Source organism: Columba livia, chromosome 18 (assembly GCF_036013475.1).
Source record: "Columba livia isolate bColLiv1 breed racing homer chromosome 18, bColLiv1.pat.W.v2, whole genome shotgun sequence".
NCBI classification, from domain to species: Eukaryota; Metazoa; Chordata; class Aves; order Columbiformes; family Columbidae; genus Columba; species Columba livia.
In genome coordinates, this window is record NC_088619.1 from 11,506,428 (window position 1) to 11,532,768 (window position 26,341).

At 53.4% G+C, this 26,341-nt stretch overlaps 2 protein-coding genes across 9 annotated transcripts in view; one reads left to right on the forward strand and one right to left on the reverse strand.

Moving 5' to 3' along the window:
• The first annotated feature begins 5,423 nt into the window (after positions 1-5,423).
• ARSG (arylsulfatase G) overlaps positions 5,424-26,341 on the forward strand; it is a 38,418-nt gene continuing 17,500 nt past the window's right edge. The window contains exons 1-5 of one of the 7 annotated variants that reach the window (XM_065035006.1): positions 5,424-5,594; positions 24,254-24,340; positions 25,254-25,441; positions 25,856-25,903; positions 25,988-26,099. In XM_065035006.1, coding sequence (XP_064891078.1) covers positions 24,282-24,340; positions 25,254-25,441; positions 25,856-25,903; positions 25,988-26,099 — 407 coding nt within the window. In that variant the 5' untranslated portion in view covers positions 5,424-5,594; positions 24,254-24,281. Of the gene's footprint in view, positions 5,595-16,691; positions 17,088-18,202; positions 20,070-24,253; positions 24,947-25,253; positions 25,442-25,855; positions 25,904-25,987; positions 26,100-26,341 lie in introns of those variants that run through there. The other 6 variants (XM_065035004.1, XM_065035007.1, XM_013370218.3 and 3 more) reach the window with 6 other exon arrangements.
• SLC16A6 (solute carrier family 16 member 6) lies at positions 9,248-18,169 on the reverse strand. 2 transcript variants are annotated; one of them, XM_065035008.1, is made up of 6 exons: positions 17,921-18,169; positions 15,717-15,961; positions 14,967-15,110; positions 14,085-14,213; positions 12,362-13,183; positions 9,248-11,739 (listed from the first exon to the last, which is right to left on the reverse strand). In XM_065035008.1, the coding sequence occupies exons 2-6, from the start codon at positions 15,949-15,951 to the stop codon at positions 11,513-11,515; spliced, it is 1,557 nt and encodes a 518-aa protein (XP_064891080.1). In that variant the 5' UTR covers positions 15,952-15,961; positions 17,921-18,169; the 3' UTR covers positions 9,248-11,512. The 2 variants fall into 2 exon arrangements, with proteins under 2 accessions (XP_064891080.1, XP_064891081.1); XM_065035009.1 differs by lacking the exon at positions 17,921-18,169 and adding an exon at positions 16,538-16,675.

Genomic DNA, 26,341 nt, shown 5'->3' on the forward strand with positions numbered 1-26,341 from the left:
AACTGCAATGTGTCCTCCTTTAGAAAGGCAACCCCAACTGCCCGAGTCAGCGGGGTAGATGCACGGGGGCACGTTATAAATGCCATCTGGCAGCGGGTGCGTGTATTTCCCTCCTGAGAAACCGATAGAAATTTGGAATTCGTTAAAAACGGAAATAAGTGGGAACATTGGAGCTCTGAGGAAGGGCCGTGAAGCAAGCTGGGTGACCTGAGCGACGAGCAGAGGGGACCTGAGGCTCTTTGTCACCCGTCGAAGCAGAGACGCCCGGCAGGAGACGGTTCCCGGTGCCTTGTGCTGTGTGATTCTCGCTCCCTGTCGCTCCAGCTCCATCCAGCTCCAGCGGCTGCTGGATTCTGTCGTTTCTGTTCCCAGAAGTCGTCCCCTTGCAGCTGGCAGGACGATCCAAGAGCCGCGGGCTCCCGCTTCACACATCTGCAAAGTCTGAGCAATAAACTCCCCACGTTGATGCAGCTGGAGGTTTTGCCTTTTGTTGAGCGTAATTATGTAGGATTTAGTCTCCAGCTTCAACAGTAAAGATCAGACTCTTGCCAAGCCTGTTTAAGACAAATTTTCTTCGGGTATAGTAATAAAATCTGCCGTTTGCGCATTCTTAATGGCGATTTTAATCTGATGTGGTCTACGAGGAATTTTGCTGAGCCCACTTAGTGTCCATAGGGCTAGGAAGATTTTTCCCACTAGCAGTCAACAAAAGACTCAAGCATCTACATTTCTTACTGTCCTCTCTGCTTTTGTAAAGTAATATGTCAATGATTTGTGAACCAAAAAATCTGGGCTGGTTTGTCCTGAGGCCCAAGTCTGCAAAGGGAGCTTGGTCTTGAAAGTTTGAATATCATTGTGTCAGAATGCTCAGGCTGTCCAGCTCAGTAATGTGTATTTACATGTATAAAACACTTGTGGTAGTTCACAGCTTTTCTCTATATTGCTGCTTCTTTCCTGAAAATAGCCCTTTTTTTGTTTGTTTTTTTTCTTTCTAAGGGACCCCTTGAAACATTTAAAGCAGAAAAAGCCCGGAGATGCTTTTGGTATTGTGGGAATAACCCTGATGAGTCTTGGAATTTCATCACTGGACAAGCTGCTTTGACAAAAGCAGCACAACTTTCAAGTGTCGAAAACTAAAATGACTTTCAAAATATGAACAACCAGCTCAATAATAGGAAAGCGGCCAGATCACGCTCGCCGCTCTGCTGTGGTGCAGGGCCAGCAGAGACGCCCAGTGTCTAGCGGTTTGCTTTATGCAGTTTTTAGAAGAATGATGAATTTCCAGCTCACTTCTAGGTCATTTGGCAAAGGCAGGAACACGGGCAGTATTGATTCACCGCGCCTCTTAGGCACCTTTTCCTTTGGCAAGTTTCCCCAGCAGATCAAATGAAGGAGGGGAATTCCTAAGAAATGCCTGTCCCTTGCCATAGGGGAAAAAACAGTGCACTGGATTGTTTTTACATACTGAAAATTGTAATTGCATGTGAACGACTGGATACGAGAGATTATTTTGCTGTAAACTGAAAGCAGAAAGTGTGAAAAGGCAGTAGGGAAGGACAGCCCGGCCCAAAGCGACCTCACACCGCGTTCCAAGCTGGAGTTTGCCTCCTGGTCGCAGCAGGATTCTCTGATGCCTGACCCCTACCAGACATAAATATGGGGGTTTCTCCTTCCCTCACAAAACAAGGTTTGTATTCATAGAAGCCATCATGTATTAGATGTTCCTAAAGGCATCATGCTTTAAAAAAATCACATTCGTATAGTGGCGAGGTGACTGTGCAGGCTCAGCTGGGAGGATATGTGGGCACGGACAGTAGCAACCCTGCAGGGACTTCAGTGAGAAGTAAAGCTTTAGTGAAAATCATAGAATATAGCTTTAAAAATCATAGAATAACGCTTTAAAAAGCTGAAAGGTAAGGATGGCAGTGGGGGCTGGGGGTGACACTGCCTGTGGAGCTTTGTCATCCCAACCATGACGCTCATCATCTCCATCCCAGGGCTGGCGTGTCTGTTCTCTGGTGGGTCACCTGCGTTTGGAGAGGGGCAGGTCCCCAAGCGCCGGCAGCCCACGGTGGCTCTCTCGGCTCTTGCAGGTAGTTGCCAGTGCTTAATTAGAGTTCCCGGCTTAATTAGGGTGCCCGGTCCCTCGTGACACCTGTCCCGAGTGGCCGGGGCGGGACCGGCGCAGGGCGGCGGCGGGGCCGGCAGGGGGCGCCCGCGGGCCGCGCAGCCGGGCGGGGCGCGGGGGGAGCGGGGGCGGCTGCAGCGCGGCTACCTGGGGGACGCCGGTTCGAGACCCGCTTGGGACGAGCGGCCCCGCTGCCCGAATTTTCCACCCCACCCGGGGCAGCGGGATCGGCGGCTGTGCTGGGGCTTGGCGGGGGGACAGCGGGCACCTTCCCCCCCGCAGCTGCTCCGTTTTGAGGCGGTGAGAGCCTGGCCCAGGTTGGCCAGAGAGGTGGTGGATGCCCCATCCCTGGAGACATCCCAGGCCAGGCTGGACGGGGCTCTGAGCAACCTGAGCTGGTGAAGATGTCCCTGCTCATGGCCGGGGTGGGACTGGATGAACTTCGAAGGTCCCTTCAACCCAAACTGTTCTATGATTGATGGGTGTTTGGCACCAACAGCCTCTATTTTGCTGCTTCTCAGGTCCCACCAGGTGTGAGCCCAGGGCCCGTCCTGCAGTGGGGGTGCGATGGGGTGGAGGGGGCTGAGGCAGCACAGGTGTGAGCATTTGCCCAACGCCAGCTGTGTGTTGGCCCCTGACTCATGAAATTGGGCATGTTTCTGGTCTCCGTCACTGCCCATGGCTGCAGGGCAGGGCTCCAAGCACCTGGAGAAATCAGGCAGACATCCCCTGGATCTCTGCCTGGTTTGTTTGTGCAAGCTGCAGGCTGCTGTAGGCTCTGATGCCGTAGAAAGACGCAGGGTATGGAGACTGGGGAGACATGGAAGCTGGCCCCCAAACTCCTCTTTCCCCCTGTTCTGCAGCACAGTGCTGCTGCCCCATGGCAGAGCTCTCCGGCTCCAGCAGGACAGACCCAGGAGGTTGGTTCTAGTGACACAGGAGAGCTGGAAGAGCCCAGACCTGCAGCACCAGTGCCAGCACCTCCACCCAGCTGCTTCCCAGTAAAGTCACCCACTGCCCAGCCCAAACCAGCGCTCGGGGATGTCAGCGCATCTTCAAAGCTATAGCATCATCCATCCTGGGGACCGGGGTGTCCAGGAGCAATGTGTTTTCCTCAGGATGCTCTGGGCAGATTTCTGGCCACCATTCTCCCTGGGAACTGTGTCCCTGGCTGGATGTGTGTGTGTTTCATGGTGGGGAGACCCCCCAAGCCCCGGGAGGGGGTTCCTGCCCCATCTGGTGTGAGCTCGACCTGGAAACCACCTCACGCGTGGGATTCCGTTGCAACACTGCTGGTGTGCAGCACTCAGCCTCGGCTTTTAACTTCTTGCAGGATGAGTTTCACAACCCCTACGTTAGTTTGTGTTTCAGCTGTTGCTGTAGATACTGTAGCTCCTGTCTGTGCATGTTTTCTTGTTTTTCTCATCTTTCTACCGTCTCACAGACGTAAAAAACTGAAGGAGCACGTAAGTTCAGGGTTTCCAAAGGAAACTGTGGTCTGAGACATGCAAAGAAATGTCAGTGGTAGGGAGTTATACTTGTGGTTACTAACAAACTGTTTATTTGTTTTGCTAAGTAGAAGCAGGTGTTACAGAGGAGTCGGTATTTGGGGAAAGAGGCAGAAGGGTTGTGCTGCTCACAGGGGTTGAGAACCTTCTGGCCAGTGTTAACCATATTGTTTTTAAGTATAAAAAGCAGAATGCAGTGGAGAGAGAATGGTTTTGCTTTAGTCTTTCAACATTAAAATCTTTCAACTTTCTTATTTCTTTTTCATTTAATGTGTTACATCTTGAAGACTTTACTATCCAGGAATGGATGAAGATGACAGCAAAACAGTAGTAGGAGCCCAAAAGTGTTCACCAAAACCCCCAGAAGGGTTCAAGGAGAGCTGCAAGGGGTTATTAAAATGCTTTGATGTGCTGCATGTAAGCAGAGTGCATAGTATACGCAGAAAAGCTCATATATTTAGAGGGTTACTTTCTGTCATTTACTACGGACTATTTTAAAATTTACTGTCTGACAAGAAACTACCAGTGCACTAAAAATTCTTTGCTGAAAAGCTCATGTTTGTATCATCTCTTGGCTGACACCGGTTGCTAATGTGATGCTAGAGTATTTGGTCTCCGCTGATGCCACGTGTGTCCAGGAATGTTTGTGTTCATCGCTCTCCAGCACTCGTGTTCCAAGTGGGGTCTGGGGTGTGCTCAGCTGCAGGCGACGGGTGCTCTTTAATCCCTTGTATTTTATCACGCTCTAATAGTAAAATTGCAGGAGCGGGAGTCCCTGTGTAGGAATAAAAGGGTATTAGCAGGTGAAAGGGGTGACTGGATGAACAGCTGGGTGTTGGGGTATGTGGGAAGGGACAGATGTGCTGTCCCCAAGAGTCACCCAGACCAGGGTCTGTCCATGGCTGGGCTGCAAGGAGAGGAGCACAGGTCTGGTTGCACCTCAGACTTTGCGTGAAGATCAACAGAAGACGCTTTGAACCTTAATCCAGGTTATTTACATAGTTTCTCTTTTTTTTTTTTTTTAAAATCAGGTTCACAGATTTAATTGGCGCTTTGTGCGAGAGGTTTAATTTCCTGTGCCAGGATGTTATTTTTATTAATAATTACTGTGACCAGGGTTTAGTTGGGCTCTGTTTTCCTTGCCATTGCCCAGGTGATGCTTCCTCCTCCGTGCTGCTAAATTGACTCGGCGGTACCAGGGCCCCGGATCGGGCTGACGGGGCAGAGTTCCCACTGGGTACCGTTTTCAGGATTAATTTGTACTCTCCGCTTCACAAGTCTCCTTTCGTTCTGCCTTCCTGATCTTACACACTGTGAGCAATTAAATCCTTTAAAGTGTGTGAATTATCTGCTATTAAAAGTAAGCACCAGAGTGCATCTATATATTTTTTTAATTACTCTGTTGGAAAAGAATCACTTATACATTCTGATATTTATTGCTGTTGTTTCCTTATTAAAATAGAATTTCACATGAACATATAGTTCATGTCCAGTTATCACTTTATACACCCTTAACTGACCATTTTGGCCCCAAAGGTGCTTTTACCAAAGAGAAATCCAACACGTAGCTCAGGCTGCAAGATCAGTGTTTAGCCCTTAAGACAAACAGGTTGAAATCCCTGCCTCATTCAAAGCTGTGCAAAAGAGTTTGAATAAAAATACCTGAGATGTGCAGATTTCCACGTAGATCTGGGCAGGGTAGGGGCTCTCTCCACAAAAACGATTTATGAACTAAAGCTTGAATGCGGTTTAGTATTTAGATATTTGGGTGATGCGTGTGCAGCAGGGTTTGCTCTGCCTGCTGGTAGGAGCAGGTTTCCACCTTCTCTTTGCCGAGTGCTCTTGATTGCAATATTGGAAGAAGCTGTGAAGGGCTCTGACCCCTCACTGGTGGCAGGAGAACAGCCAGCAAAAGGGAGAAGCAACAAAGATGTCTTTGTCTGCAGGCTCCTTTCCAGGTATGGTTTATTTAATGTATTTTTCTTTTGGGGAATCTCCTGAGTTATTGAAGGAGAAGTCTTGCAAAGCTGGGGGGTTTCTGTGCAGGTGAGGGAGCACACGAGTGTCGCTGAAGGTGCAGTTCGGGGTTTTCAAGCGAGGGCAGAGACAAAACTTCTCTGTGGATTATGTGCAGCCCGTGTGTGAGCAGAAAAGGGCCGTGTTGTGGGGAATGTCTGTGTGTCTGTTGTTCAAGGGCTCGCTGGAGGTTGGGGAGCGGATGGGGGGTGGGATGGGGGCTGAAGTGCCTGGTGTCCTTTGCCTGGTGGGACCGGTCGCCAGGAGCCCGTCCCTGTGGCCCCCGATAGCGCCCAGGGTGCCCCACAGCAGGTGTGGGTCCAGCTGTGGGTGCCTGCTGCTGATAAGCTGTTGTTGCTGCAGCCCGGGGTGTGTGAGGGAGGAAGATAGCAGCCCGTGGGGGGGGTTGGTGGCTGTTATTTGGTACGACAAGGGTGAATTCAGGACTGCGGCTGCAGCAGGAGGAGGGGAAGGGAGTGATTTTGCAGTGAGTGTGTGGGAAGGAATTGGCTTTTCTGGGGGTTCAGCCCCAAGCAGGGCACAGGCTGTTGTTCCGTGTGTGTTTTCCAGTTTCAAGTTTCCCAGTTGCATGTTGCAATATTTGGCAAAGGCTCTTTTGTCCCCCGTGGAGGCACATCCTGTCCTGCATCCCCTGGGATGCATCCTGTCCCCGCCACGCTTGGCTTCTGGTTTTGAGTGGTGGAGGACACCTTGTCCTGCTCTTCCCTCATCTCTGTGCAAATCAGAACCTGCTTTCCCATCTGGGACGAGTTCTCTAGGAGAACGCAACGTGGGAATGTCAAGGTGTAGTAATTGCTGTGCCAGCTCCTGCCTGAGGATGCTGCACCTTGAGTAGAAGTGGCTGTGTGCGTCAAGGTGTCCTCAAGTCACCGATGTGGTGCCAGGGCTATGGACAGGACATGCAGCCGTGGTCACCCCGGCAGAGAGAAGCAGGGATGCGGATCTGCCAGGGGAAGGATTTGGGTGACTTTGGCCAAGCGCTGTGCCTGGTAGCACATAAAAGCCTCCAGCGGCAGGTTTGTACAAATGGCAGCGTCAGAATCATTTTGGTTGGAAGAGACGCTTGAAATCATCAAGTCCAACCATAACCTAAATCTGCCACTAAACCATGCCCGTAAGAGCTTCATCTGCGTGTTTTTAAACATGTGGAGACTAAAGTGAATTAGTGAAGGGGCCGGTTGGCAGGTCCCAGCGTTGCAGGAGCTCGGAGTGATGCTCGGTGTCCCATTTGCTGTCACCCGACCCGGTCTCACTGCTGCGCGGTTCTTCGGGGCTGGTTTGGGCCATTCCTCTGCCAGGCTGACTATGGCAAGCAGCCGGCAGCGGATCAAGTAGAAAAAGACGTTCACAACATTAATGAAAGCTTTGACAAAAAGGAAGCGAGGGAAACTATTGTCTCCTCGGCCTTATTCACATAATGTCTGCGTGTAATAAGTCTTCTGGTTATGCTTGTGGCTTCTGTGACAAAGCAGTGATTTAGGGGTCTGTCTTTACAGAGGCAGAGCTGCTCACATGGGCCAAAGTGCTGGCGAGTAATATTTTACCACAAATTGTTGTAACTGGAGCTTGACAACTGCAGGAGGAAGGAGGGTGGGGGTTGGCATTTGATTTATTACCCGACTTACTGCAATTTGCAAGAGCGAGCTTTATGCTGGCGCGGCAACGGATTTGCAAATCCTGCAAGTAAAAGCCCGTGTGAGTGAAACCGGGGAGGGGAAAACTCTTGTAGTTCGCTGTGAGGATCCGCAGAGGTGCCCGGAGCAGCGGGAGGCGCGAACGCACCGCGGCCGCAACCCGGCTCCTGCAGCCGCTGGCATCGCGGGATGCCCGCAGCCTTTCCCGCGCATCCCCGCTGGGGACCAGGGGTCCTGTCTTTTGCTGGGGACACCACGAGCAAAGTGATTCCACTGGGCAGCGGCGCTCTCTCTCTCAGCCTTCAGACAAAGCCAGGAGTGAGAGGGATGTTTTCCTAAACCCGACCTGTGAAGCATCTTTAAGAGGAGCTGGAGGGAGGAAGGCTGCTGCTCGGGCTTGCATCACCCTGAAAATTCAGGTCATGTTTACTACGGGCAGCTGGAAAATGATGATCTCAGATGCTAACAAGTAACATCTGAAGGGAAGCATTAAAACATTCGAGCTGTTTTGTAAGCACCTACTTTACTTTTTTTCCAAAACCAGTTTAGCTATTTTTAAAGCTTCATTTCTCTCCTTAAGTGCCTGATGTCGGCTTATCTAAAATAAGTGAAAAAGAACAAGAGGTTGCCCTTCCTTTTAGTTTCAAATGGAAAAATGATTTTGTTGGGTTTTTTTCTTTTAAAAAAAAAGACCCCAAGCCAACAAACCGACCCACTGTAGAGCTTCCTTTCTGCTTCGGAAGGACAGCTATGCACGGTCTGAGGGCTTTTTGTCCTTCTGCAAGCTGACCTTGTGTAATTTCCTTTATTTACATTTGGCTGGCACTGGCCTCATTGACTGCAAGAGTTTATACAACCACTTTTGAGATGAATACCGAGGCTCGCAGGAGCGAGTTCTGCCCCGTGTCGTCCTCTTATTTACTGGTAAAAGCAGACGTACAATGCTACCAAATAAGTATTCTCAGCCTATTTTGTTCTGGCCATAATGCCTTCATGCCAGCATAGCGGAGGTTGTGGGCAATTAATTTAAACCAGGTGGTAAAAATTATTCAAAATTGTTTCTGTGCAGGGAGACATCTGATAGTGTTACAGTATTATGTGCTTTTATTTATGTGGACAGCGTGCAGCCTTTGTAATGCTTTTTGGCTTTTTTTTTCTGGTCGGTTGGTTGTTTTTGAGGAAGCTGTTGCAAATAGTGTTTGCTCACTGTTGTAATTGAGCCAGAGTCAAATTTGGAGACAGATTAGCTTCCTGGGACTTTGGTATTTGCGTTAAGCCTGTGCCGCTTGCATACGTGATCACCTCTGTTCTGGGACTTTTGAAAACAAATTGTACTTAGTAAGTATCAGTTGTGCGATGATGCCTTCAACAAGTAGCTCAGAGGAAAAGCTACTCCATGCATTATTGATATTTGGAGTTAAGCAGCACGGCAGCTTGTAGGGTTTGGTGGTGCTGGGAGTTACGGGCAAAGCGGGGAAGGGCGGATCTCAGCCGCTCTAAAAAGAAATCAGGTTTGAGGGAGAGAAAATTGCCCCCTTAGCGCAACTATCCTGCTATTGAGTAGCTTGATTTCTGAGCCGCCTCGCCTGGCATGGAGAAAGTATTCTGCAATTCAAAGAGATGATAAAATAATTACATGATTGCATGCTTATTGAAGGCACGGGGATAATGTTCCTAAGTGCCACCAATTCAGTCCCGGCTCAGAAGAAAAGGCTCCTCCTAATCAGGGCTCCCCGGGTGAGGGTTTACAAGAGCACCCTTGAGGTCAGCGCTAATCCACCAGCTCCCAAGCAACTCCGCTAAAGGAATGTGGGGTTGCCCAATTTGCAGGGTAAACACGCTCCTTAGGGCTGGGGAAGCGGCGTGTGGCTGCGAGAGCCCGCGGGACGAGAGGATGGAGGAAAGGGAGAGGAGGAAAGTTTCTTCATTTTATTTAAAAAAAAAAAAAAAAAAGGAAAAAAATTATTGCAAAACTCAGTGTTTTAGAGTATTTCCAGAGTCCACTAGGTACGGTACAAACACACCGGTACATCCCGCTTCGAGCGCATTAAAGGCGGCTCCTGGGTCTGCTGCCCGCACACACACATTCGCACTCGCTCCCCTGCTCGTGCCGCGACACAGACAGGGACAGAAACGTACTGTGAGGTCAGTGACAAACGGATCGTTTCATCTGTATTGGAAATTGTTGTACAAAAAACAAGAAAACTAATGAAATTACAGTAGAACCTCGCAAATCTGCAGAACAGGGAGCTTCCACACACACGCAAAACCCGCACGCCTTATTCCACTTCCAAGCAGAGTCGTAATAGCAAAGTGCTGTAGTGAGGTCTCGTATCACAAAGACTTCCATAATCTTACAATTATAGGCTACAGAACATTTACCAAAACGCTTGAAGTATCATAAATTAACAATAAATTAAAAAGAAAAAAGAAAAGCACATCTGAACGCGACATCGTTGTTTTGTTCGTGTACTCACTGGTTCACAAAACTTGAGTTGTGGGTCGGGGATGTTCCAGTCCTGGGGGCAACGCTGCGAGGTTCTGCTGGCCGGGTAAAGTGCTGAGGCAGAGAAAGGACGCGAGACCGCGGGTCCCGGGCAGTGAGGATGAATTGCTCTAGCAGCTCTAGTAGCCACTTGCTTGCAAGAGTGCCTGGTTTTCTTTTTTTGTTTGTTTTTTTTTGGACATCTAAGACAGAAAAAACAAATCAAGCACCTTTCCCCCCCCCCCCCCAAAAAAAAAAAAAGGCTTTTTTTTTTTTTTTTTTTAAGGAAAAGCAGATTGTCCCACATTTCTATGGCTGGTAAAATACAGACAGGTCAGCGTAGCAGTTAATGCGTGATGCCACTTCCACTTAAATACACAGAAATGTTGGTTTGGGGTTTGTTTTCCCCCCCCCCACCAAAACCAAACCAGACTTATTGTTATTTGTCCCCCTGAGTTGCCGAGAGGCGTTAAGATGCACAGAGGTGGGTAAGCAGCAAGCTTGTGTCACCGGGAATCTCTCCCATTAAGACTAAATGAACAGCTAATATGTTGGTTTTCATTGTTCCCTTCACAGCTTCCATGTGCACAGGCTCTGCTTTGCTTCTCACTTATGTCAAAACTGACTTTAGGAGAGCCAGGGAAGGGGGTACAGCCCGGACCACCACGCTTGGGGATGGGTACCGGGGTCCCACGTCCACTGGGGATGCGCAGAGATTTCCCTGTGCACCTGTAAGCGAAGGTTTGGGGTCCATTGAGACAGGCTGGGCTGGGTACGGCAGCAGAGCCGGGTCCATGGACACCAGCTCAGGCCTTTTGGAAAGAGATGCTGGATCTGTGGTTTATTATTATTTTTTTCCTTATTAGATAACTGGGTTATCTAAGACCTACCTATTAAAAACAGCTACACTAGGCTGTAAGTTTCCCAACAATTTCACAAGCTAGCAATACAAGATGGGTATTGAAGAGATCAATGGAAAGACAGCTTTCTGTTCCGCAAAAGATGATTTTTCCTCTCCGGTTATTTAAGCTAACCTCCTTTAACAATCTTAGAATAAATTAATAAATACTAGTTAAATTAGAAACAGTACATCAGATCTGGCTATCAACAGAAAACAGTTCTCAGGATGCCAATCAGGAGAAGAAAAATGATCTTATGAAATATGTGCAGTAATAACTGGCCATAAAGACATACAGAGCCCTCTGATTTCCCAGCATTTGTGACGTTCAAGTGAATTAGAAGAACCTTAGCACTGGTTTAAGTCGGCTGTCTAGCTTAGTCTCCTCCTCAGGTCTAAAACACGAGCCTTCCAGAAGAAGAGTCAGTTGGTGACCGGTGGGGTACGAAATGCTCGTCTCCAGTTCGTATCATCGGTGTCCTGGCTGTGGCAGAGGGTGGGTGAGGACAGGCAGTGGCTGAGCTGCTTCTGCTGTCGCTCTTTGCGTTTCTTCTGGGGTCTTTACCTGTGGTTGTTATCAGGAAAGCAGGAGTGCGCATCTCATCTGCATGCTGGACACAAGTTATGTGGCTATCCGTATTTTCTATTTCCATTGTTGGTTAAAACAGTTCTAATGATTAAAAATAAGGTTGGTGGCAACTGTTTGCATTTAAAATTTCCCATTCCCTTCAGAATGTAGTTTTAAAATGTGGAGCAGAGCTGACGTTCTCCCCAGTCTCACGCCGAGCACATTAGGTGGAGAAGGAGCAGGGCTGGTTTATTTTACGCCGCGCTGTCACAGCCTTTTCCTGAATTTTCTGCCTTTCCAATATCCATTTCAATAAAGTCCTCCGGCAAGTCGGGTGCGACCTCGGCCGCGCTGTCCTGCCGGCGGCACAGCCCGGCCTTGCACGGCCTCACCAGGGACAGGAACACGGCGCCCAGGACCATGCCGGCAGCACACGAGTAAAAGGCTGAGCTGTAGTTTTGTGTCGTATCCACTAAGACACCTGCAGAAAACACATTTACAGCAGTTAGCATCAACTGACTATCCCCTCATCCTTGTCTGTCCATCACTCCTATAGGGAGGCATTAAGAGGCGTTAAGTAATCCGCATCATTATATTTGCCACCAAAAGACACTCAATGACCAACGGATGCTGCCTTAAAAAAGTAAAACCACTCTGTTTGGGGGTATGTAGTGTCATCTTCAGGCAAATCAGGGACCCTCTGTACGCTGCAGGGATGCCAAGCCAAGATGCATCCCATCACCTCTTTATTATGAGGCTTCACCTTTCTGCAGCGTTTGGTAGAAACACATGCACAGTGAAAGCGGTTTGTTCCTGCTGTTTGCTAGAGCCTGAAGCGGTGCCAGGTTTAGGTTTCCAACAGGAGCAGGGCAGCACTGCAGCGTTTCCCTTCACTCGAGGTTCCTCGGTGGAATCTGCCTCATCGGTGGGACGCTGCAGAGCTGCATTGCAGCACAATTCTGGCTCCCGGAGCATCCTAACACCACTTCCAGGGCTTTTCGGGTAGTACTATCATCAGCACTGCCAGAGCACTTTCTAGACAGAGATCAGCACCAGTAACTGTCTAACCCACCCAAACCCACAGATCAAAGTTTTGGAGTTACCTGCAAGGGGTGGTCCAGCCAACCCAGCTAAGCTTTGAATAAAGACGTAGACTCCAGCTGCAGAAGACATCTTTGCGATGCCCACCACATCGTCTTCTGCCAGGAGGGGAATGTGCGTGCCCGCTACCGTTCCCAGCATGAACCCAAAAAATATGCTACATGTCATCAAGCCCCAGAATTCCGAGGCGAAAGGGAAGGCAAACAACGCTACGGAGAGCAGAACGACGCAGATGAGTTCAATGTAGATCTTGCGGATGGGTTTTTTGTTGAGAACCCAGCCAGCTGAAATTCTTCCAAAGACCTCGGCGATGGCCATGGCCGACAGGATGTACGCAGAGTGGTCTTTGCCGATGCCAAGGCTGAGGCTCAGGGGAATGATGTAGAGGGAGGGGGCGAAGAAGCCCAGGGTAGCGAACAGGCCAAAGAATGCATAACAAATAAAGCTATAGTCTCTCATCACAGAAAAGTCCAGTAGTTTGGTTTTTGGTTCTGGAGGGGTGCTGTTATTTTCAACAAGTACCTGTACGTTTTCCTTTGGTTCTTCACTTTTGGGCTCTGCTTTGGTGTTTCCAGGCACATTGCTGGGTGAGGTAGTTATTTCTACTCCTGAGTCTATGGACTCTATTGAGGTGCGTGTTTGCTCGTTTTCAAGCATGTACTTTGTCTCCGTGGGCTCCTCCGGAGGCTGCGCTTTCACTTCTTCTTGCTCTTTGATGACGATGGGTCGCAGCAGCGCTCCGCAGATGACGATGCTCAGCTGTAGCACCCCAACAGACAGGAGGCTGTATCTCCAGCCAATCTGCTCCTTCAGAGCAGTGATTGCTAAGGGAAAGAGGGCAGAAGAAGAAGAAAGTGTAACTAGAAAAGCCTGTGGTTACACCAAGGAGCTATTTGAATGTACAGCTAGCGGAGAGACTGAAGCGTCATCACTGGAAGGTCCCAAGGACCTCGCAGAGGCTGAGCATGGGTCCCTCTGCCCAGGGCCACCCAGGGGCTGGCACCCACCCTCCTCTCACCAGCCACTGCAGACGAGACCTAGAAGTTGCACTTAACACGTGGCTAGCAGAGCCATCCTCTAGGTAGCCACTTGTGAGGTCCCAGCGAGCCTGGGATGCGCGAGGACAAGGGGGGGTTTATTTTTAGTGAACGAGACCAAACTCAACATTTCGAGTTTCCTCTCAGCTGACCCCGCCCTGAAACCAGCTACCAGAGGAAGTGTGAGCTCGGCTTTAAGGTGCATGTTAATTACAAGCCTTCATTTGCAAAGCTGCTTTGCCGTGGGTATGAGCTGAAGACAAAGTGTGCACAGACCACCTGATCTGCATGGGACACGCAGTGACGGGGACGTGCTGCCTGGGGACAGGTCCCCAAAACCCTGCAGCACTTTGGCAGCGCATGCGAAGCACGAGCCCACTAACCTTTAGGAACAGATATGTATACTGCAAGTGTTTTAAATAGCTGAAGTTTCTCAGTCTTATTTTTAGCTCACTGGATCTATATAGGGAACCTGGCGGGCTGTGTATCGGGGAGGCACGTCCTGCTCTGGCAGGCGATGCTGGGGAGCGCTCAGCCACCGTTAGACCTGGCTCTAGGATTACTTGTAACCCTGCCTGCCTGACACAAGGTACACCCTGGTATCAATGGCCTTTGGCTCCTGTTAGCTTGGGAAAAGGATGGGAGCAGCGTTGTGATTTAGGCAGGTGCATATAAACCCGTACCGTACCTGGTGCAAAGGAGAAAACAGCAAAACATTCCCCTGTCGATGCCACTGCTGTGACCAGCGAACGTCTTTTGTCAAAATACTGTGATAAAATGGTGACAGTCGGGAGGAAAGAGAGGCAGTATCCAAGGCCTGTGAATAAATGCCAAAAATTGCCATAACAACAAGTAAGGGAGGGGGAAACACCGATGCGAGAACACGTTAAGTCAGCTTTCCCAGTGGCGAGATTACAGAATCATTTCGGCCAACTCAGCAAGTCACCCTGGAAAAAAATCATTGGGGAAACCAGAATGTTATTTTTTTTTTTAATTGGAGGGGAAAAAAAATTTAAAAAAAGAAAGAAAAACCAAAATAAAACAAGAGACCCAACCTCCCAAACCTACTAGGTAATTCCTTCTGTTCCCAAACAGCCAGTGGGGTCCGCTTTGAGGACCTCATCTGCTTTAAGAGTTTGAGCCTGTAGCAATTGCTCTCCTAAGCAAGGCAAGCACCCGGCCATGGATGCGAGCAGGACACCCAGGCCGGATTGGAGAGGGGGAAAAGTAGCAGGAAAAAATAAAGAGAGATAGGGGAGAGGTTAGAGGATTTGGCCCCACGAACAGCTTTCATCTCCCCAGCGATCCCAGTCGAACAGAAGCGACCGGTCCGGCTGCGCTAGCGCTGTGGTCTGCGGGACCCAGTCCTGAGCTGGTCCCCAGGATGACACGGGGCACAAAGCCAAGTGTCCAACCCCGGCCACCACCTCTGCTGGGACGGCAACAGCAGCTCAGAAGGGGCAGCAGCGTTTCTCAAGCACTCCCCATGTCATGGGCAGTAAAACCCCCCTGGCCAGAAGCTGCAGGTGCCAGCAAAGCGTTGGGCAGGTACAGGAACAGGATGACTCACCAGAGATGACACCGATGGTGACATACATGTCCACAACAGTGCGGGCGAAGGAGGCGATGACCATGCCGGTGCTGATCAGCACCCCTCCGGCCATCACCACCAAGCGGTGACCGAAGCGATTGCTCAGGACCGTCGACAGAGGTGCTGGGTGAGTGGGAGAGGAAGAGAGACATGGTCAACACCCAAGGCAGCACCTTCACCAGGTACCACCTCCTCCGGGGTGCTCCCGCCTCCCCGCCCAGGTCCCCAGGACACGCCACCTCCCCAGCAACTGGCGTCACACAGCAGAGCATCACCCCAGAGCACTGCATCCTCGGAGTACTGCACAGTATTTAGGATGTGCTGAAAAAAAATCACCAGAAGAGACCAGGACGGGTGTGTGACAGCCTGGGACAAACCTGCAGCAGCATCCACAGGCACCAGCGGATTTCAGTGAGGCTCAAGTTATTTCTAATCATTTTCACTACAGATTTAGGCTTCCAAACTTTTGGTTTTCACCCTTTGCTGATGAGAGCTGAACAGCACCACAGACCATACCCCAGAACTGCACAGCAGCACACAAGATGGGGCTCAAAGGGGCTTTTGGGCTGAGACAGACATTTCTTGTTATTTCAGGAGCACACAGCCTTTATGGCTGTTATTTATCATGAAGCCATTAGGGAAATAAAAGTCAGAGGTACCGGGTCCCCATATGCTGAGTCAGCAGCACAACTGCCCCTTGCTCTCGCGCGGAACGCCTGTTACCCTTACCTGTGAAGGTCTGTACAAACACACAGATGGATATTATCCAGGATATCCTGCTGTTGGTTTCGTCAAAGCTTTCCATCAGGTCATTAAAGAAGACACCAAACGATTTTATAATGCCGTACGTTAGAGCTTCGACAAAGAAGAAAGCAAAAGCAACTGTCCAACCCCATCCTCCATCAGGCACTTTAGTATAAACATTTGGAGCGGTGCACGGCATCTTTACAGCTTTGACCGTCATTTTTTTTGATCTGGAAAAGAGGGGAGAAAGAGCCAGGCATCAGTTTAAGATGAATTTTCCCGAAAGAGGCCTAGCAGCTCTAACATCCCCAACGCAGCACTAGCCCATCCCTGTGCTGCCAGGGGATTAAATGCAGGAGTTTGGCTGAAGTTTCTGCCTCGGTCACCCCACTGGGCTCGTTTTCTTTGAGCCAGGACCAGAAACTCTCCGCTCAGCACCCGGGCGAGCTGTTCCCATCAGCAAAACCCAGCGCCTGGGAGCTGTCATCTGCATTTCGGTGCGTGGGGGTGGATGGATGCAGTTCGTGAAAGATCCACCGCGGGACCCGGCGCGGGCTCACGGAGCTGCAGGAGCTCCCCAGGAACACCCGTCCCCCCCGCTGCACTCTCCCACCTGCCCTGGGGTGGCTGGTGGCATCTCGGTGCCACCCGTTTGCTGCGGGGTACGTGTACTATACAACCCACTGTCACACCCCACGGCATCCTACACCCACCGAGCAGACGCTGGCACTCGGGGTGCTGGTACCTCCTCAGGAACCAGCCCGCTCCCCAAAATGGCTGCTCCAGGGCTGCCTGCAATGCTGTACCTGGTAACAAGAGGTGGGGACGTCCCCTGCTGCCACCAGCTCCCCGTGCTGTCCCCTCCAGCCCTCGGGGGTCACTGCCACACCCCAAGGCATGAGGAGGCTGCAGCCCTAAGGGCTGCCAGGGTGGGGATCACCCCGTAATGCACCGGGGGGTCCCTCCAGCCCTGCTGCTGTCATCGGGGGGCTGTGGGTGCGCAGGGACAGTTTTTGTCCTGCCCGGGGCTCCGAACACCGTCACACCTGGCGGCGGGGGAGACAGGGACAGTCCGGGGCCAGGCCCCGGCGCTGGCTGCAGCGGCCACCCCGGGAGGGGACCCCGCGGTGGCCGCGTCCCCACGCCCGCCGTGTCCCGGGCACAGCGTGAACCTGCGGCTCTAGCGGGCGGCGTTTCCTCCCTCCCCGGCAGCCACCAGGCATTTCCCTCCTCCATTTTCTACTCCAGATCACCGGCGCGACTTTTCTCGGCAGAGGAAGCCCCGAGCGGCTCCGGCAACGCTTGCCCATCCCACGGGGGAACTTTCTCACGGAGATTCGCTCACTCTGTGACCAGGCGAGTGCGTGCGCGTCCCCGGTGCCACCGGCAACCACCGGGGACCCGTCGGCGGCCCCACGGGAGCCTGGCTGGGGTGGGGGACGCAGGCACCCACCCGAGGGGTCCCCTGAGCGGGGCGGGGGGTGTCTCAGCACCCCGCGGACCCCTCTGCGGTGCAGCACGGTGGGTCAGGGCTGGTGCACGGCTCCTGTGGGGGCTTTTCTGCCGAGGGATGGAGCGAGGCGTGGGCTCCAGCATCCCTCCGGTGCTGCCGGCAGCCGAGCTCGCCTGTAGCCCGGGGCGGGCGGGGGGCAGGACCCACCACCCGGTGCCCAGGCGGGAGTTGAGCCTCTGCCTAAAGTTTGTGGGAAGTGCCTGGATACCCCCCCCGGGAGAGACAGCGGGGCTGCAATGAATTCCTGTGTCACTGCACAAGGCATGGTGGGGAGATTAGATTAGAAGGAAGCACGCTATTTAGAAGCAGGAAAAAAAAAAAAAACAAAACCCCAAACTACAAAGCTTGGCGGACATTATGTACGTTTGAAAATTAAAAGAAATTATGATGGGAAGAAAAAAAAAAATTAAAACGCCAGAGCTCAAGGGCCCGGCGTGGCCCCCCCTTCCCTGCATCACTTTCCGAACATTTCAGACCTGATTTCTGCATTGCCACCGCCGCACCGGCTCCTCGGCGGGCGCCGGGGCCGCCAGCTAAAAATAAAGGGATGCGGAAAAGGGGAGGGGAAGCAAAAGCGGAGGGGAAAAAAAATAATAATAACAAGAATAATTTTTTAAAAGCAAACAAAGCCACCCCCCTTCCCTCCCCCGGAGTCCCCGGGCGGGAGCCCACTCACCGGGCGGCGCTGGGTGCTGCGGCGGGCTAGGGGCTGCGCATGGCCGGGGCAGGGCGGGCGGCGACCCTCGGTGGCGGGGACCGAGGGTGGGGAGGGGACGGGGGGGGTGAGAGGAGGTGTCCCCGCTGCCCGCCGGCCGCTGCTGCTCCCGCTGCCCGCGGCGGCGGCTGCTCTGCGCTCGCTCCCAGCCCTTATATACCGGCTGGAGCCGGTCTCCGCCGGCGGCTCCGCAGCGCCATGTGCGCGCCGGGCCCGGCTCGCCCCAGCGGCGGCACCGCGTGTGCGGCGGAGGGGGCGGCGCTGGCGGCGGGGGGAGCGCGGTTCCCCCCCCTCTCCATTTCCCCCGGGCCGGCCCCGCTCTCCCCCCCCGCCCCGGGCCGGCACCTGCCGGAGCGGGCTGGGCTCCCCCCGGCCGGGGCTGCAGCGGCGCCGGGCACAGCAGGTCCCCGCCGGTTCGGCCGAGCCGGAGCCGCGGCCGCGCTGCGGGGAGGGCGCCGCTTCCCCGGGGGTCGCGGGGTGGGGGAGCGGGGAGAGAACTGCGGGGGCAAAATCTCGGCCGGTGCGAAGGGCGCATGGAGATGTGGAGAGCCTCTGGCGCTCCCCTCGGTGAGAGGGCTTGGGTCCCCCCTTGGCGCTTCCCCCTCCCCATGGCGGGGGCTCTCGGAGCGCGCTCCGGTTTGGTGCCGAAGTTTTGAAGCCCTTTGTTTGCAGAAATGGCCTCGATCTCTTTATGGGAAAGGGATAAGATGGTGCAAGTTGGGGTGCGAGCAAAGGGTTCCCCAGCACACGTTAGGCCCTTGGGGCAGCGGCGCTGGGATCGGCCGCCTGCATCCTTTCGAGCCCCGCAGCAGCGAGATGCGGCGCCGGGAGCATCCCCGGTTGGGACACACAGCAGAGCAGGATCCGCCGTCCCGTTTGTCATGTGAGGCACTGGGAATGGGACGGGAGCAGCTGGGATGGGGCCGAGCACACGCAGAAGCCCTGTGCATCGTCACTGAGGATGCTCCCATCCCCTCTGTGCCCCAGCGCTGCGGGCAGCGCACATCACATTTTTAGGGGAAAACATCTTCTTCCTGTAGGGAACTTCAAAAGTAGTGATTTGTGAGTCAAACTGGAAGCAGGCGAGACCAACTCACCATTTATAAGGGTGGAGGGGGGAGAGCACAGGGTCTTTCCCCCAGTCATCAGTGCCCAGCAAAGGGGGATGCAACGGAAGCGCTTTAGGGTTTCCCCTAAATTTCCCTGAAATCAGTAAGGAAGAGGGAAAAACTGACAGCACTGCATTTCCCAGCTCACTGTGCCACCGCGACTGCTGCATCCCAGTGCCGGCCTCGGTGCGCTGAGTACGGATGGTGCTGCCGGGGAGGTTCTGGAGCCTCACGCTGTTCCTTGGGGTCAGTGGCTTTTGCAAAGGGCTCAGCGTGGAGTGGTGACCAGACCCCTCCTCACCTGCCCTCCCGCACTGGCTCTGGACCCCACCGCAGTTTGCTGGCTTAAACTGGAACCTGGTGGTTCTGGTTCGTACCCCTGGAAACACCACCCAGGTTAAAATGTCCCTTCAGTACCTCACCCACTGGCAGGAGCTGCTACTTTTGATTTGGCAGGAGCCCCTTTTCTTGATATTTTTTGGCATGATGGGAGTTGCGAGTGGGGCGGTGCGGGTAAGGCTAGAGGGCAGCAGGGACAAAATTCAGAAAACTTCTCACAAATCAGGCAAATTAGCTATTGCTTTCGCTTGGTAACTTCAAGAAAGCTGCTGCTGCTGCTTTCTCACGGCTATGCTGGTCCAGTGGCTGCTGCCTCCAGCAAGCCGCTGATGCCCTTGTCCTCGCAGAGAGGTTTTGGCAGCTTTGTCTCTCGCAGTTCCATCCTGAGCGAGTTAAAATCCAGGCACTGGGCCTTGGGGAGCGATGAGGACTGCACCCTATGTATCTTTGGGGAGCCCCGTGTCGCCCCGTCCTGCAGGAAACCCTTTCATCCAAGAGGTTCTGGCTTTCCCGGGTATGGATCAAGGGCGACCACGTCGTCTGGCCTCGAAGAAGAGCCAATATCCTGCTACACAAGCTTCTCCTTGAGAATGGGTCGCCCTCCCCGAGTTGTAATTCTTCCTGGCAGCGACAGTGCAAGTGGTTGTGGGACAACAAAAGAGGTTTGTGCCTCCAGGGGAGAAACAAGAATGCAAATATCTTTGGCATGAAAAAACAAAGGCGATTTACTCCTTGGTATTTCTTGTCAGTACTTTGCATCTGTCTGTGCTTCACCTTCTCATTCCTTTCCTTTGGGCTCTCCAAGTGCAATAAGGCCTTGGGGAGCTATGGGGGTTGGAGGGGCCCAGGGGAAAATGGGGCTGATGGCTGCAGCCTCTCTGGCCCAGGGCTTCCCAGCTCTGCTGTGAAATGGTTTTTCCTCCTTATTTTTTGCCCACTTTAGGGGAATTTCCCCTGTTGCAGCCTGGACTCGGATAGGGCTTGGCTGTGTCTTGCCAGGACACTTTGCCCCAGCACATCCACCCTGGGTCCATCCCGTGCCTGGCACCAGGACTGATTCTCCGTCTTCCCAGGGACTCCTGCACCGCTGCCAGCCCAGGTGCATGGCCGGTGTTTGCGGGTCTGTACACCACAGCAAAGGAGAGCAAGCGTCCCGTCCGTGAGCATAAATCAACCGGGAACTAGAAAACAAGGCGGGCTGAAAACAGCGAGGGAGCGCGGGCCCCTGCTTTCTGCCGCCGGATGGGTCAGGGACTTCCAGTTCATTTATTCTGCCGGGGTTCGCCCAGCCCTGCTCGGCATGTGTAATGTTTTCTCTGAAAGACCCAGCAGTTCCATGGGCGAAAAACATTCTCCTGTCTCAGGAGCTGGCAGAAATCCTAGTAAATCTGCAGAAGTATGTTTTTGTCGGTGCTGCTTATTCTGTTAGGGGAACTAGTATAAACTATTCCAGTAGAAAACCTTTTCCTGGAATAAAGTCTTGACTCTGTTCAGAGCATTGTCAGGACAGTTGTACCGAGAATGGAGCTTTGCTGGTAAACATGCTGGGACCAAGGAGGCCTAATGGGGCCGGCGCAGAGCTCGAGCACCCTCTGCCCCATGGATAAACCCCTCACAAGGCACCTGCTGTGCTCAAATCAAACATAAAACCTATTCGTGGTTAATTTGCAAACAAAACAGGGGCTTTTTTCTCCCCCCCTGAAAGCCTGTCTGTCCCTGCTGGGATGTGCCAGCATCCATCCCTTCCAAGCTGTGGCTGAGCGTCCCCCCATGGGCTCAGGGTCAGTGCTGTGAGCCACACCGTGGGGACATATCCCAATTCCGCATCACCATGGGGTCAGCACACAGCTCGAGCCATTGCTTGTGCTTCCTGCCTCAGTTTCCCCACGCCAGCTGGCACAAGGGGTGATGCTGGGAACCGCCGGGGTGGTCCTGGGATAACAGCAGGTGCCTGGTCCGGCTTGAGTTTCTCATCACGCACTGCGGCCTTATCTCCTCGCAGCCGGGATGGGGATGCCTGCTGGGGCTGCCGGCGCGGGTTTGGGCCGGAGATCAGAGCGGTGACGCCCGGGGCGCGGTGTGAGCCCCGGGCGCTGGCAGGGGACGGCTCGGCGCAGCTTCAAAGGGCGGCAGGTTTTTCTGGGCTTCGGCTGCTGCTTTGCTCTCCAGGCAGGCGTGAAAATGTGAAAGAATGTGAAAAATGTGAAAATGATCGTGCTGGCCCCAAGATTTGTAAACTTCTGGTTAATGTGTAATAAATACATGACAGATAGTCCCAGCGCTGGGTGGGCGACCGCAGCCGCTTGGTGGTGGCACAGCCGGTGGTGGCCGGTGGCATCCCCACGCTGGTGGCATCTGCCCTCGCCTGCCCCAGAGCCAGCCCCAGGGTGTCCTGGACAGCACTGGTTGGAGAAGCTTTGGGGCTTTTCTAAACTGGTTTCGACTTATCTCCTGTCTTTATGTGAAGGCCTTGTCTGGCTTGCAAATATGCATTTTATTGTATGTGTTTAGTTGTTCCTGGTGCAAGCTGCGTGCTCTGAAGCCCAGCTGCAGTGTCCAGCCCGAGCGATGCCAGCGCCGTGCGGTGAGGAACCCGGTGCTGGTTATCCAGAGGTTTTGTTTCCTGGCTGGGATTCTGCCCAGGTAGCTCATGGGGCTGTAACCACCAGTGCAGGATTTTGTGCTTGGTGATGTGCCACAACAGCCCTGTTCCCCCAGGGGAATCTCTTCTGAGTCACTTATTCTTTGGAAAAATAGCTGTAGAAATGTGATAGGAAAGCAGGGATGCTGCTGCAGGTCCCAGCACAGTGGTGAGTGGGGAGCGGGGCTTGTCTCAGGGAGGGTCCCCAAAAGTGCCCTGGCACCACCGGAGCATGTGCCATGAGTTCAGAGCTGGCAGAGCCTGGATTCACCTGGGAATTCGAGATAAAAAGGGTTGGGGAGGCATTTCTGCCAAGGAGCTTGGAGGAGAAGGCGCTGGAGTTGATGCCAAGGGGTGGCCTCATGCTCCGCTGGGGTTTGGACCTGCTGGGGACAAGGACAGTTCTGCAGGAGCCTCACCGGCATGTCCCACTGTCTCTCAGCTGTGTTCCGCCTCTCCTGCAAACGGCCTCTGAGCATCAGAGATCAAGAAGTTTCATCTGACTCTAATGCATAAATTTCAGCCCTGGATGATTTTCCTCGGTAATTTAGAGAGAAGAGAGTGTCCTTTGAAAACAGTTTTGATTGGTTTTGGTAGTTGTGTAATCTTGGTGTCCCTCCCCAAAGTAAATGGGGAGGACAGAGGTATGTGGGTTTGGCTCCCTTGGGTTTTACTTGTTTTTTCTGGGTGCTGATGGGGTCCCCAGTGCACGCGTCCTGGCCAGAGGGCTGAGAAGGGGCTGGGGTCACCCAGGGTTAAGCCGCACTGTTCCTATGGAGCTGGTGACTCGGTTCTGTGCTTCCCTGGGTCCAACTGGGCTCAGCTCCTGAGTGGGGATGCGCGAACAAAGCCAGGCTGCTCCGGTCAAGCACCCATCCCCAGAGAAACCCCGAGGGCTTTCCAAAGAAATTGCAAAGGGAATTTTTCATGGGAAAAGAAAGGTGACTTAGCTGCCACCAAACATGTCCAGATACATAATCTCTATTATTCTTGCAGTTTGGTGGTTCAGGGCATGAAGGATGAGCAGTGGGTTTATGGTTGGGGTGCAGGACAGGAGCTGGGCTGATGCGCTTTGTTTCTGCAGGGCTGTGCAGCCTCTGCCACCCCTCACCGACCCACCACATCCCACCCTTGTTAATTAATGTACCGAGAGCTTCGAGTTTATAAATTGATGCTCTGGGCTATGAATTATGAATGGAGTCACATCCATGATCACAGCAGTGCTGCGCCAACACTCCTGAAGCTGCTGATCTGAGCGACAGCCCAAAGCTTTTAAGAAGTGAACAGCAAAACCTGGGAATAATTTGCTTTCCCAGCTACAAACCTCTTGGCCTACAGATGGGGCTCATCATATTCCCTCTCCTGCTTCCTCCTGTTGCCTCGTCCTCTTTCGTTTTCTAGTATTCCCTCCTCTCATCACCCTCACAGTGGATGTTGACCTGCTTGGCTCCTATGGGAGTTGCATTGTCCACGGCGTGTTCCTCCCCAAGGCTGCTCGTACCAGTTGGGGATATCTGTCACAGTGCTGGTCCCACTGGTCCCCTGGCCATCCCCAAGCAGGTGCAGGTCCCTGTGTCATCCCACAGCCAGTGCCAAAGCTCCTCGTGCAGGGCTCGGTGGGGTTTTGGCAAATCCCTGCAGCTTCATCTCCCTTTGGCCACAACCTTTTGCTCAAGACGTTGTGTTTCATGGCTCCATCTTCACAACTGGTCTTTGGGGTGTTTGTCCTTGAACTTCTTCACCACCAGAGGCCAAATCCTGCGCTAAGCAGCCATATGTGCTTAATCCTGCAAGCCCAGGTATTTCTGGGTTTTATTGCTTTCTGGATTTGTCTGCATTTTTGCATTCTCGCCTGCGGGAGCGGCTCCCTCCCGGTACCCGATGGGGCTGCTGCCTGCGCGGGGCAGCGCTGCCCGCTCTGACCCACCAAAGGTGCGGGGCACCCTGAGCAGAAATACATTTTAAAAGGAGCTTTAGCTCCCTGGGGATGACAGCACTGCGGGAAACCATCCCAGCCCAAGCGATGGGTGTGGAAAAGGGTCAGTCGTTGTTTCCAGTCCGTTCCAGTTAAGCCGTCATGAGCCAGGCAGCAAAATATACAAGTTCAAAGGCAAAGTCTGGGTGTCTGGATGAGCCGTCCTGCCCCGTGTCGGGGCGCGGGAGGGATGCCGCAGGTCCTGATTGTGTCTTTTTTCTCTTGCGCAGGGGATGCTGTGGCCGTGCAAGGTGAAGGATGGACAGACAGACGGTGCCAGAGCCACGACAGTTATTTATTTATCCACCTGAACCAAGGTTGGCCGGTGCTTGGCTGAGCTGTGGAGCAGGGTCTGCACGGCCAGAGCTGTTTTTTGGACACAAACACTCCCCAGTGTGGCGAGGACAGAGGAGCTGCTGCTGATCGAACCTGCTTTGGGAGGGAAAAACACCACTTTGGTTTGGTGGCTAATTAGATATTTACCAGGAAGGAAGGGAAGTTAAAAATAGGGTGACAGGGACTTCAAAGGGTGTTTTTTTGACTTCTAAGAATAACACCTTTGCTGGCACCGATTTCGGGAATATCAGCTGTGCCTGGGTGTGAAAGACGGAGGGGACATTTGCATCGCTTTGAGGGCACAACGGCATCGGCAGGGACACGAAGGAGGGAGTTTTGGGGAAGATGAAGCCACCGATGTCCTGGCAGGGGTGGGAGGGGAGGAGTGGCACTGTGGGCACCTCATCCCCGGGGGTGGTGCTGGTGCTGGTGGCACTGGTGGGGCTCTGGGCACTCCCGGTAGTGTCCGGGCAGCCCAACTTCATCGTCATCCTGGCAGATGATGTGGGCTGGGGGGACCTGGGGGCCAACTGGGCAGAGACGACGGAGACCCCGCATTTGGATGAGCTGGCAGCTGAGGGGACAAGGTAATGTCTGTCCCCCCTTCCTCACCCTCCCCAGATATCCGTGGTTGCTGTGTCCCATAGCAAAAGGGGTTCCCTTGCGTGGGGACCAGCAGGTGACAGGATTTCACTGATGTGGTTTTGGGTGCACAGGGAGGGTGGCCAGAGCTCGGTACCTCAGGGTGCAGGTCCATCCATCCCCATGAGCTTCACCCCCTGCTCCAGACCCTCATCCCTGGGCAGAAGGGGATGGATGCCGGGGAGCAGGGAGGGACGGGGCAGCGTTAGACTGTGCAGGGGTTTGTGAGCGAAGGGTCTTTTTATTTCCCAGGTTTGTGGATTTCCACTCAGCCGCCTCCACTTGCTCGCCGTCCCGCGCCTCTCTGCTCACCGGCCGCCTCGGGGTGCGCAATGGGGTGACCCACAACTTCGCCGTCACGTCGGTGGGTGGCCTCCCCCTGAACGAGACCACCCTGGCCGAGGTCCTGCGGGCGGCTGGGTACAGCACGGGCGCTATAGGTAACACCGCCGTGCCAAGGGGACGTCGGGGGGGGGAGAGGCGGGAGGGGGGATGAAGGTGCCGTTTTGCCGTTCCCTCTCAGATCAGCATGTTTGTTGGGACCGAGCACGTGCCAGAGGTCAGAGGATGAAGCTGATTGTTTGGGAGGGGTTAGAAAGTCACCTCCTCTGAATACAAATGCATGAAAGAGCCTTTTAAGGCTGGAGACGGTCGCTTTGCTCAGGCACGAGATACCCTATGCATTTTTTTCTGAGTTTTTGCAAAAAAAAAAAGGGCATTCTGGAAATGCGGCCAGCACAAACAAGTCGTCTTTCTTGTCACTAGATGAAAGCCCCTGGTGCTGCGGGCGCCTTGTGGGTGACAGCTGGCGGCAGCATTCATCTCTGACATGATGTTCTGTGGCTTCCATGCAGGCAAGTGGCACCTGGGACACCACGGCCACCATCACCCCAGCTTCCGTGGTAAGGGCTGCGCTGGTGGGGATGGGATGAGCTGAGCATCCTACGGCTGCCTTGTCCCTGCCGACACCCTCGCTTGTCCTTCAGGCTTCGACTACTACTTTGGGATCCCCTACAGCCACGACATGGGGTGCACGGACACCCCCGGCTACAACGTGCCGCCTTGCCCGCCCTGCCCGCGGCACGGCACCCCTGCCAGGTACGGGGGCACGTGGTGGGGTCAAGTGCTGGTATTTGCACTGATATTCTCAGCCCTTTGCTGTGGTCACCTCCCCTTATGCTCCGTGCACACGTTTTTTTCCCTTTGTTCACCCCACAGCAGGTCAGAGAGGTGGGTTGGTCCCCAAGCACCCTGTGCCACAGGGACATCGACATTATCCCCTTTCTGCTCGCCTCCTCGGCTGCACCTCTCTGCTAAGCCAGGAGAAGAGCCGGGCTGTG

What these genes read in the sequence shown, in the direction of transcription:
- SLC16A6 (XM_065035008.1), bottom strand. Translation starts at nt 15,951, where the DNA reads ATGACGGTCAAAGCTGTAAAGATGCCGTGCACCGCTCCAAATGTTTAT. An exon ending in GTTTGTACAGACCTTCACAG is followed by an intron (nt 15,111 to 15,716) that starts GTAAGGGTAACA and finishes CCACTCACCCAG; the next exon opens with CACCTCTGTCGACGGTCCTG. An exon ending in CACCATCGGTGTCATCTCTG is followed by an intron (nt 14,214 to 14,966) that starts GTGAGTCATCCT and finishes ATTTATTCACAG; the next exon opens with GCCTTGGATACTGCCTCTCT.